Source organism: Thamnophis sirtalis, unplaced genomic scaffold (genome assembly GCF_051295495.1).
Source record: "Thamnophis sirtalis isolate CommonGarterSnake01/CBP01778 unplaced genomic scaffold, rThaSir2_p1.2 scaffold_3, whole genome shotgun sequence".
Taxonomy (NCBI): domain Eukaryota; kingdom Metazoa; phylum Chordata; class Lepidosauria; order Squamata; family Natricidae; genus Thamnophis; species Thamnophis sirtalis.
This window is the reverse complement of record NW_028261383.1, coordinates 8503183-8515707: the sequence shown is the minus strand read 5'-3', so window position 1 is coordinate 8515707 and position 12525 is coordinate 8503183. Positions and strand designations below refer to the sequence as shown.

The following is a 12525-nucleotide window of genomic DNA, read 5'->3' as shown; positions in this document are numbered from 1 at the left end:
TCAAATTTATGTGCTGCTCATCTTGCGGTGCAAGGCCACCATGCATATCTGTAGGTACCAATATCCCTCCTACTCTTTTTACAATCTAAGAATTTAGGGTGAATCCTACATGAGTTGCTCTCTTTATGTAGTTATGGGCTCAGCCTGCTTTTCTAATTACACATTTTTAACACACTGCGGAAATGCTGATGATACACTGTAACTTGATTTCAGCAAAGTATGAATGAACTAATTCCTGATGTGATGATTAGGAACTAAGTTAAATGAAGTCTGAATGGTATAATAATGAATTTGATAAAACTGACTTTAAAGTTGACAACACTTCCAGAAAAACATTTATGACTTCCCTATAGAAAAAAGGGTATAATAAAATCCAGTAGAAAATAAAAAATACTAATATTTCATCAATTAGAGCTAAAAAACACCAGATGGAATTTAAGAGGAAAAGCAAGTACAAAGTCTTCCATGTTGAAGAAGAAAAATGAACCGTAGAGCAAGAATGATGGACACTATCAACCTTGATAAAAATATTTCTGATAATCATATCAAAATAGCAGTTGATTAAAAACCAAATCAGAAGTGGGATGTTCAGAGAAAGAAAGCAAATGCATCCATCTTTTGCCCTCAATCTTTCCAGCATTAAACTCTTCTCAATTAAGTCCTTCCTTCTCATTAAGTCACCAAAGTATTTGTCTTTCATCTTCAGGATCTTGCTTTCTAAAGAGCAGTCAGGGTTCATCACCTCTAGGACTGACCAGATTGATTGCCCTGCAGTCCAAGGGACTCGCAGGAATCTTCTCCAGCACCATAGTTCAAAGGCCTCCATTCTTTGGCACTCAGCCTTTCTTATGGTCCAACTTTCACAGCCATACATTGCAACTGGGAAAACCATAGCTTTGACTACACACACACTTTTTTTGCTTTTTTTTAGTAACCTGTTTAGATTTGCCATAACTTTTCTCCACAGGAGCAAACGTCTTTTAATTTCTTGGCTGCAGTTCCCATCTGTGCTGATCTTGGAGCCCAGGAAAATAAAATCTATCACTACCTCCATTTCTTCTCCATCTATTTACCAGGAATTGAGAAGGCCAGTTGCCGGGATCTTAGTTTTCTTAAAGTTTCAAGCCAAATTTTGCACTCTCCTTCACCCGCATCAAGAGGATCTTTGGTTCCTCTTCACTTTCTGCCATTAGAATGGTATCATCTGCATATCTGAGGTTTTTGATATTTCTCCCAACAATCTTAATTCCAATTTTTTATTCATCTAGCCCCGCCCTTCTCATGATGTGCTCTGCATATAAGTTAAATAGGCACAGTGACAGCATACAGCCTTCCTGGACACCTTTCACAATTTTGAATAAATCAGTGGTTCCATGTAGTGTTCTCACTGTTGCTTCTTGACTCAAAGAAAGGTTTCTCAAGAGACAAATAAGATGGTCTGGTTTTGGTGAACCAGGTTTGGTGGGGGTCATATGACTAAGTGTGCATGAGTGTCATCAATCTGGCCATGCCCATTCAGTCACATGCCCCCCATTCTAGCCACACCCACCAAAACAGTAGTAAAAAAATTGAAACCCATCCCTGGCATAAACAATTACATTTCTCAAACGTTTTGTAGTCTTGTTAAACACTAGATTGATACGGTTCCCCTCCTTCTTCTTTTTATTTTTTCTCAAAAGGAACTAAGATTAATGGATCCTTGTCAGGACTCCATACCTGCCAGGGCAGCAGCCTTGGTGCCCCCAAACTCCCATTGCTCTCCTTCCTTCTCCTCCTGGATATGGAGGAATATGCAGCATTCAAGGCATGGGCCAGAGTCTTAATGGCACTGTAGCAATGGTGGCTATTCCACACCAATTCTTTTTTCTGTTGGATCTCCAGTGGTGATTTCTCAGTGCATCTTTTCCGGCCTTTGACAGAGAATACATGCTTTGAAAAAGAGCAGAGAAATGACTGATGTCCTAAGGGTGGTTCCACAAAGAAAGTGAGTTTAAAGGCATCCTTTATTGGCTCCTTTTTTCTCTCAAAATCAACAGTCCAGATACTATTCACATGTCTGAGAGCTTTGTGGTCTCTCAATGGATACACTGATTTGAGTGTTGTGATCCAGATTTTCTTTTCAATGGGTCCGGGCAAACTTGTAAGTATAATATGAAAAGGAAGAATTCTGTCCAAAACAGCACCAAGTTCTATGAAATGAATATAGACATTGACTTGTCTCCACTTAGAGAGAGCATCTCCATGGGGTGCTGTAAGTTGAGTTGTTGAGAATTGTTGTGATATAACAACACAAATGCCATTTCTGTCAAGCAAAGGAGCCAAAGTCCTCATGAAATTATCTCCATTGTCTGTGTCTGGAGCAAAGAGACCAACAAGGGTCCATCTGAAATGGAGGAGCACTTGGACAATTCCTTCATAGAGGACCCCTTTTTGGGGGTAAAAACTGTGATAAAAGAGCAATTGACTTTTATCATGCAGCAAATCTGAAAGGTATTCAAAACTTATCTGAAAAAGCAATGAAGAATGCTGTGTTATTTTTGGAGTTAGAGCACTTCCCAAATATTAACTTTAAAGAAATAACATTTCATGAACTTATTAGAATAGTTTATTGTTGATTAGCCATGAACACATATGAAAATAAAGAATGAAAATATGTAACATTAACAAGACTGCATATAATAAGAATATAAAAGAATAATGTGAAAAGAATAAGAAATGATTTCTCTATCACCCCTACATCTCCAGTCCACATATCCCTTTGTGCACTGAAATATTTGGTTCAAATAAAGATCCATATTAAATGCATTTTTTAATATTAATTAAACAGGAAATATTTATTTTATTATAAGTTTCTTAATCCTCTAATCTGCAGTCCAAGGCACTGATCTCTTTCTTATCTAATTTAAATTCAAATAATTGATGTGTTTGGTCTATCTCCGAGACTCAGCAAATACAAGTCTCTTCATTACAAGGCTCTTGATTAAATCTTCCATATTTAACCCTTGTATCCAGTGCTCATATCCTGCTTCAATAAATACCTCCTTAAGATATTCAAGCCTTTCTACATCAAGATACTTGCCAATTTGGAACTACATTTGCAGAGGGCCATTCAGCTCAATGTGCCATCCTTATTGAGCATGTTTGTATCTTTCTCTGCTTCAATATCTGATTTCTTTGGACAGCAAAGTTTTTAGCTTCTTTTCCAGCTGCACAAGAAACAGGAAGACCACAACTCCTAATAAAATTTGTCAGCTGTACAATTCAAGGTTTCTTTCACTGAAATTGTCTCTTCTTTAATTGTCTCTTCTAAAACACAGAGTTTTAGGTAGTCTGTTAGTTTCCATAGATTTAACGGAATGCCAATATTTGGGCAATGGGCCTAAGACAGAATCTTGGGTACCTCACTGCATGCTTCCCTCCATGTATATGGAGTTTCATTGAGGACTAGATGCTAAGTTCTCTTGATTAGGCAAAACACTGTCTAAAGCTTGATTGTCCTTTAGCAAGGAATTATTGGATCATATACCACTTTCAACTCTACCTCAAGAGGATCTGAGCATATATTTTAGCCACAATGCCTATTAGACCAATGGGTCAGTAAATTATGATAGATAAATAAATAGGTAGATAGACAGACAGACAGACAGACAGACACAGCTGCCATCTTAAATTGACTGAAGGTTAGTGGGAATTATTAAAATGTGTAAATCAACCTGCCAATAGAGGACAGCAGCATTAGGGAATTTTTTTGAATAGTTGAATAGAAAGTCCTTCACAGAAGCTTTATTGCTCTTCAAGCCATTTATAATCAATTTTGTCATAGATAGCTTTAGGGTTTAAATAAATTAACCTTTTGGCTAATCTGTTTGTAATTTTTTTAAAAATAGTGGTTGATTAAATAAAGTGATCACTGTGAATTCATTAGACTTATGTGATTTTAATCAGCTACAGGTAAAATAATCCATTTGGAATATATTATTTTTGCTAAGATTATGTACAAAAGTTGATGTCCAATCTCTGCTCCTCCTTCCTTTTGGACAGAAAGATCCTTTGATTGAACACAGAGCCTCTCCTCGCATTTCCAAATGTGCAGCAGAAGAACCATAATCAATGATGATAATGTCATGAGACAATATCACTGCTTTGATCTTTACCTCCTAATCAGTGTGGATCCCAATTCGTAACCCTGATGCATATAATGGCCAGGATGAAAAGCAATTTTTAAGTTCGAAAGTTAACTATCACATACTGACCTACCACGCCATTCAGTTTACCTATAGGAATTTAGTACCTATAGGAAAGTAGACACACATACCTGAGGGAATTTGTAGATGTCTCCCAATGTTGACATCTGGGTGGAGATGTCATAAGTAGCTTCATCCACAAGAGCCAAAATGTTGTCCTTCCTTCCACAGCTGTAGTTGGGAACATTGGCTTCTCCAGTAGAAAGCATGTCCACCAAGGCATCTGAAGTCAAAAGTGTGTTTACATAGTTGTCATGGATGTTGTAGCCAAGGGTGAGATTGTGCAGAAGCCGGGGAGTCTTGTTGACCTCTTGAATATTAAAAATTTTCCGTAGTTGTTTATACTTATTAAAAGGTAAACTGAGATAAAAATGTTCATGTTATCATCATCATCATTAAGAGAAAAAGCAAAATATTTTTTACAATTTATTCATCTTTGTCTCCACAAGCCTTCTCAGTCTTAAGCCAATGCTGATCCAAAAGGAGTCATAATGGGTAACATCAGCATTTCTTTTAATGAATGTTGGGGAGCGGAGATAGAGATAGCTTTCCACTAAAGTTCAGAACCACAAATCAAACTATTTGTAGCAGAACTCATTTTCAACTTGCAAGTAACCAGGATTCAAAATCATTCAATCATTAAAATAGAAACTATCATAATGGAAAGAGGCTTTTTCATATGTAACCCAGAAGAGCAATTCTAAAATATGGTCATTCTCTGTTCCTAGAAGGATCAAGCATTGAATATGAATGAGGGGTTGTAAAAATATAAATATGAGCTATTCATGGGCAAGTACAATCCATTCAATAACTATTTTAAACCAAAGATGGTGCTAAGGAATGAAGCAGGAAAGCTATGGAATCTGGACTTTTTGGGGGGAGTTTATTTTTCTGCCCCATCTTGGATTCCAGATTTTTTCTACAAAATGAGAGAAAAGAGGGATGTAATGGAAATCAAAACAATTCAAGAAATAAGATGCTACAATACAGGCATAGTGAAAAAAGAAGAAAAGAATGAGAACTGCAAATAGAGGGAATGAAACTACACCACAGTGAATGACTTACAACTCATACTGACAACGAGGTTCCATGTTGAAAAGCAACATTGTTGTATGCAATATTTTTGTTCCAGTGCTGATGATACTAATGATATGATCTCCTGGACTGTAATAGCTCCATGCCTTTTCTTCATCCTGGTGCTTGAAATTCAGTGGGCACTTCATTCTAAGGTTTCCTGAGATTGGCTGGGACACGAGAAGCAAGAGAAACACAAGGAGAAGATCCATAATTCCTGGGTCTAAATAACAATATAAGTTAGATAAATTGGAAGGACCTTTATAATGTAGAAATTCTAGACTTTCTGGATTCAGACAGAGATGAACAGAGCTTCACCTGGAAAGGAGAGAAAGTACATTCAAAGACACACTCCATACCTGTATGAAAACCAGTACTGCCCTGTCTTTGAGGCTGAGGCATTTATCCTTTTCTAATGCAAGATCCCTTCCATGTTGTTTCAGTCTGATGTTTACCTCAAAGTAACTCCCTGGAGAAGTAGCAGAAGATCTCCCAGAGACCAGAATTTTGAAAATTACAGTGAGAAGTAACTTCTCTGTGAACCCTAGATTTCTTCTGGACTCCATTTTCAATGGAATAGCTGGAGAAGAGCACCTTAGAGAAAAATCCTACCCTTGGGGGAAGATCTACATTGTTGTGTAGTAGTTGTGGTCTTTTCCTGTCAGGTCTTGTCCAGAAAGTGATGTTGGATGAAAATAATTCAACATCCAGGGAATTGATTTCTGCTGTCCTTCAATGTAATGACTTCTCTAGTGGAAGTTCATGCAGAGTGATGTAATTTGTTGACATTCTGTGTTGGTGGCACTAAACTCAAGTGCTGCCTGTCTTCCAAAAGAAAGGAAGTAATCCATGTATCCTTAAATCCTTTCTAATGGCAAAAGTTGGGCCGGTTTGTGATTTTTTTTTCCTATTGGGTCTATTAGGCGCTGAAGTCCTGGTTCTGCCAGTTGGTCTGGGGAACCGAGAGTGGGATGGAGCCCATTAAATGGCTCATGTGATCTGCTGTTACTGGGGTGGGGGGTGATTTTATTCTATTTTATTGTATTAATTTATTTGATTTTTAATCAGTTTAATGTTTTATTGTTTTAAATGTGGTTTTATGTTCTGCAAGCCACCTTGAGTCGCCATGGGAGAATAGGTAGCAATATAAATTTAATAAATAAATACATTGACATGTATTTGTAAGGATTGACTTGGAAAGAGATTTCTTTCTTCATCAAAGTTTTACTCTATTTTAACAAATCTAATAGAATTAACATTTATTATAATATTTTTTCTTAAAATTAATATAATAAATCCATTGTATTTTAAAATGATGGATATTTGAAGAGCGGAAGAATGCATATTTATATAGACATGAGGAGGAACCCACCAGTTGTCCTTTAATTCTTAAATCTTCTCTCAAACACATCCTTCCACACTTTATTAAGTAGAAATGTCCTTTATTGCCATGAGATATGCCAGAAGCAAAAAAAAAGAATAAATAAATGAATGAATCTGTTCATAATTGTAGTTTATGAAACCATTTGAACTCAGTTCAGTTCAGTTTATTATATTTATATGCTGCCCTTTTCCCCCGAAGGGGACTCAGGGCAGCTCACAACTCAAACCGAGGAAGGGGGATACATTAAAAAAATTAAAAAACAGCAAACATAACAATATATAATTTAAAACTCACAACAGTCATAACATTCGAGACGGGGGCAACAGCTCTTTAGCCCCAGGCCTGTCGGAACAGCCAGGTTTTGAGGGCTTTGAGGAAGGCCTGGAGGGTGGTGAGGGTTCGAATCTCCACGGGGAGTTCGTTCCAGAGAGTCGGAGCAGCCACCGAGAAGGCTCTCCTCCTGGTAGTCGCCAGTCGACACTGGCCGGCGGATGGAATTCGGAGGAGGCCTAATCTGTGGGATCTAATCGGTCTAGTGGAGGTAATTGGCAGCAGGCGGTCTCTCAAGTACCCAGAGAGTTCTAATTAGAGAGTTTTGATTTCTTCAATTGAAGCCCAGAGACTACTTAGCTGAAATTCAAATTTACCTCCATTCCATGGATGCTTAGTCCAGACACATTTTCTTTGCCATTCCTTGTTTTTCTGCTTAGCCTTTGCCTCAGTCCAAGTGTGTGGAAAATTGTCATCCTGAATATGTCGAGCAGAAGCTAGAAGAAGAGCCAGTTTGCTGCTACAATTGTGTTCCTTGTCCAGAGGGAACCATTTCCATTCAGGAAGGTGGGTAACACACAAACAAATAGACCTTGAAGGAGGGGTTTGATAAAGATAGGAGTGTAGGGCAATTTGTTCAAGATTTACTACTGTGAGAGGAAATATCTCTTTAGCTTTTTGGGGGGATCGCTCTTTCCCCATTTATCTTTCTATGAATGTTTGAGTTCTTTGAAACTTGAAGAATTGTCTCAGGTCCACCTCATGGAAGAATTATTGAAATGAGCTTGATATGGTCCTCCCCTTATGGATTACTTGAAGTTATTCCTGGTCTACCATGAGGTGCTGTATACAGTTATGAGTTCACCTTATTGCAACCATATTACCATAGGTCATGGTAGCCATTCCAGTTTACTTACAATACTAGTTTTTGGTACCACTCATCTAGATTTTGCAAGATTAGCAGCCCCCGAATCCAATGTATGAATCTGAAACTTCGATAGGCACACAATAACCGACTTGGCACTGGGTCTAGAGCATCCAACCCTCTAAAAGAATACAAATGACCAGCTATCTACAAGTAATATAAATCCTTCCATTCCCCACTATTCTGTCAGAGCTGAAGAAGCTTCTTGGATGAAAAGCGAAGCATCTTCAAAAGAAAAAAAATCCAGCTGCTACTGTAAAAAAAGCACCTTTGGGATTGTCAGTACTGCTGTCAGCCTCTGCTTTGCCACTTGCTTTCAGCTGTCATTGAAACGGGGAGGGGGAGGCATGGTATTTGGGATGGGAAGTTTTAGGTACAGGAGAGATTGTTAAAATGGAGTTTTATTCTCATCATCTACTGCGCATGTTGGAGACAGTGGATGGGCTCGCCAAGGCCAACTATCCTGCATACCAACCTTATGATGCTTTTTGAAGATGGAATTCACATGACACCTGAGGGATTTGAGATTGGATTATGGAATGGGGTTGCCAGGGGGAGGGGATTGGATCACATATTGATATCTATGATTATGCACGCTTTTGCCTCAGATCTTGCTTTGCTTAGCTGCTATGTTTTTATAACCAGTAAAAGTACTCTTGATTCTGAAAAATGGAGTTAAGTGGTTTCTTTCTTGGTTGCTGAGGGAGGCTGGCCTGACAATTGCAGGCTTAATCAGTCAGTTGAGAAACAGCAATAAGAAATGTTAAGCAAACCTTGTCAGGAAAGCTCAGGCTATAAAAGTGTCTCCTGTAGGACACTCCTAACTGGAACTCAAAAAGACTGTTGAGCATCTCCTTCCAAAAAACTGGAACTTGAGAGAGGAAGCCATGATGAGGATGGAACCTGATTTGGAGTTCAACTAATTGCTGAGAAAAGCTACATCCCAAGAAAGAGAAGGAGCATCAACGCCAGTTAGGGCACTACCCCAATTTCAGTGGTATAAAAAGACCAATTCAAAAGAACTATTAAAGAGATGATGTTGAGATATTCCTAAATAACTTTGAAGATATCTGAAAAGCTGAGAGTACTCCAAAGCCCAGGATATGGGTCCTATTTTCCTTCTCTTGATATATTGCTTAACCCAAGTATTAATTATTGATTCATTTATTTCATGTTTGAGATTATTTTGAATTCTTGTTTGAGTAATCTTAGACTTCATATTTTTATTTCATTTGGTTTCAAATAAGCCCAATTGCAAGGGAACACATGCAAAGGGAGCATATAAACCAATAATAATTGCAATAAGAAATGAAATATATGAATCTAAGAAACAATTTCATTATCAGTTTCCTATTTTTATCACTAAGTATTCCTTAGTGTTTAGCTCTGGTCGCAGGAGGATAATATAGCACTTGGGGAAGAAGATGCAGCCCAGAAGCCCAGCACCAGAGGCCAAGATAGAGAAGACCTGCACAGCCACCATGTATTTCCCTTTGGTGCTGAGGTAGGTGGGCAGGAAGGAGATCCAGATACTGCAGAAGACCAGCATGCTGACGGTGATCAGCTTGGCTTCATTGAAAGCCCCAGGTAGGTTTCTGGCTAGGAAAGCCACTGTGAAGCAAACAGCAGCTAGAAAACCCATGTAGCCAAGGACAACATAAAACATGGTGACAGAACCTTCATTGCATTGAAGGATGATCTCTCCAGGCTGGGAGTGCAGATCAGAATCAGGGAATGGGGGAGAAACTCCCAGCCAAAGGGCACAAATGAAAAACAGAACACCAGAACAAGAAAGAATGATGGAATTGGCCAAGCTCTTCTTCAGCCATCTTTTCACTCGGTTTCCTGGTTTTGTTGCCAGGAAGGCCAATACCACTGTGATTGTTTTGGCTAACAAAGACGACACGGCTACTGAAAAGACAATGCTGAAAACTGTTTGTCGGAGAAGACAGGTAGCTTTTCTTGGTTGTCCAATGAAGAGAAGAGGAGACAAGAAGCAAAGCAGGAGGGAGACAAGGAGGATGTAGGAGAGGTTCCGGTTGTTGGCTTTGACAATGGGTGTTTCTCGGTATTGTATGAATGCAATTAAAACAAGACCTGTGGTTAGGAACAAGATTAGGGCAAAAGAGACCAATATAATGGCCAGATGTTCCTCACAGGCCAGGAAGGTGATGTTTTTAGAGATACATTGGAGTCGGTTCTCAGTTGAATATTGATCATCTGGGCAGTTGGTACATTTTTCAGTATCTGGGATAGAAGAAAATAATGTTTATTATTTAAACATTATAATATTTAAATTATAAATATTATCCTCTCAAATTTCAAGAAAACCTTGAACCCCTCTTCATTCTCTGTATTCACCTTCAGAAGTGAGAGAAACTTTCTGTTTTCTTCTACTGAGGGACTAGTTACTTCGATATGGAACATAGAAAAATAAATAAAATTCCATCTCCCTGAAGTTGGTTGATGAGCCGAGGTGGCACAGTGGTTAGGGTGCAGTACTGCAAGCCACTTCAGCTGACTGTTATCTGCAGTTCAGTGGGTCAAATCCCACCGGCTCAAGCTTGACTCAGCCTTCCATCCTTCCGAGGTGGGTGAAATGAGGACCCAGACAGTGGGGGCGATATGCTGACTCTGTAAACCGCTTAGAGAGGGCTGAAAGCTCTATGAAGCGGTATATAAGTCTAACTGCTATTGTTATTGCTATTGATGAATCAGGCCAGGTCACAAATGGACCTCACACAGAAATCTGTTTGGCAACCCCCATGCCCTCTGACACCAATGGTTCAGTAAGGGAAATTTAGCAAATACAGATTTACCATAGAAGGCATGACTGAAATATAGCAAGAAGAACATGAATTGTCAGAAATTGTCATTTTGTGAGAGGGGCAGGGGTGGGCTGTGCGGGGTTCGCAGGGATTCAGGAGAACCTCTAGATAAGATTCAGTGCAGTTCGGAAAACAGTTAGCTCCGCCAACCCCTCCCTCACCACCCACCCCGCCCCATACCCTCCCATCCAAAGAGTCCCCATGTTTAGGATGCAGGTAAGTGCAGGGTGGTTGTGGAGGCTCGGGGAGAGTGAAAAACTGGCTTATCAGAAATTGGGGAAGGCCAAAAGGGGCCCATTTCTGGCCTCCAGAGCGCCTCCAGAGCCTGGGGAGTGCAAACCCCCCATTCCATGGTGCAGGAGGCCAACTAGGTCATACCCACCATGGCCACATCCACCCAGCAACCAGGCAAGGAAACCCCTTGCTAACATTTTTGAAGCCCATGGCTGGATTGCGGTACAGTTGACGGAGGTTCTGCAACATTTGGCAACCTGTCTTGCTGAACCTTCACATGTCTAAAACAGTCAAAAAGAGTCATAATACAAAAGGTTTTTCCTGGCTGCCAAATGGCCACCCTCAGAGCCTCCTTACTTCAAAACAATTAAATTGAACTAAGCAAGTAAGGAATTCCTTCATAATGGGAATAATCATTACACAGAAGATAACTGAAACTTGCACACAAAAGCCACAATTGGAATGGACTGGATCACTTCAGCTGTGTGGGATTTGTTTTGTATGTATGGTATATGTTGTGGATTTTCCCATTCATCTGTGGCAGGAGTGTCGAACCGGCAGCCCATGGGCTGGATGCATCACACACAGATCACACACACACCAGCTCCACAAAGGGAAAAAATGTTGTGACAGGTCACGATGCATCACGTGACATGTTCAAGTTTGACCCCTGTGATCTATGGCTATCTTTCATTTTTGATCCAGATGGGCAGAAATAAAAAATGTGGTGGTTTTTTATCTATTTACTTTTCCAACATAGACTTTATGTAGAAAATGTTTCCATTGTTCCTATTCCAAGCATTATTTTTCATGAATGGTTAAAAAAGATGCTCAGAGGAAAGGACCCGGAAAATTTGCCCCAAACAGATGATTGAAAGAATCTTGTCTCTCGACAGCTACACAATTGATCACTCAATCTATACTGTGGCCAGGGTCTTAAATGCTGCGTATTTGTGAAAATAAACAAATAATCAGTTGAGAGTCATAAAAGACAGAATGACATGCAGCTGATTATTTGATTATTTTCATAATAATTTTCACTTTTATGAAAATTGCCTTGGATGACTCCATTTCCTCAAGGCCTTCTCTTTTCTTTGGTGACACCCACCTTCCTGAGTAGAGATGGTCCCCTCCGGACAAGGAACACAGTCGTAGCAGCAAAATGGCTCTCCTTCTCGCTTCTGCTTGACAAATCCAGGATGGCATTTTTCCACACATTTGGACTCAGGCAAAGGCTAAGCAGAAAAACAAGGAATGCCAAAGAAAATGTGTTAGCAATAACCATCCTGACATGCTGTTGTACTCTTGAAATAAAAGTGACTGCTGAGTTTCTAGAACTATAATGATATGAGGTAGAGGTGACGTCCTGGGGACGTGTCCCTCAGAAAGGCTAAGTCAGGAATCTTTTGCTTCAGAACCTGTGACTTGTGTGAGGGAATTTCTGAGGTCCAGCCAGGTATCCAAGACAATTTTTTTTTCTGCTGAAGAACTACAATTAGGTAACAGCAACTGGCTTGGAAGAACAAACCCATATTTGTTTTTAGTTAAATTTGGAATTCATTTTCT

The 12525-nt window shown here is 39.4% G+C and overlaps 1 protein-coding gene across 1 annotated transcript in view; it reads right to left on the bottom strand.

Annotated features, from left to right (window-relative positions):
- The window catches only part of LOC148047099 (vomeronasal type-2 receptor 26-like), a 132943-nt gene that overhangs the window by 29222 nt on the left and 91196 nt on the right, over positions 1-12525 (bottom strand). The window contains exons 5-7 of the mRNA XM_087707746.1: positions 5310-5488; positions 4316-4604; positions 1717-2505 (exon numbers count right to left, since the gene is read on the bottom strand). Of these exons, the coding sequence (XP_087563872.1) occupies positions 1717-2505; positions 4316-4604; positions 5310-5488 (1257 nt within the window). The remainder of the gene's footprint in view (positions 1-1716; positions 2506-4315; positions 4605-5309; positions 5489-12525) is intronic.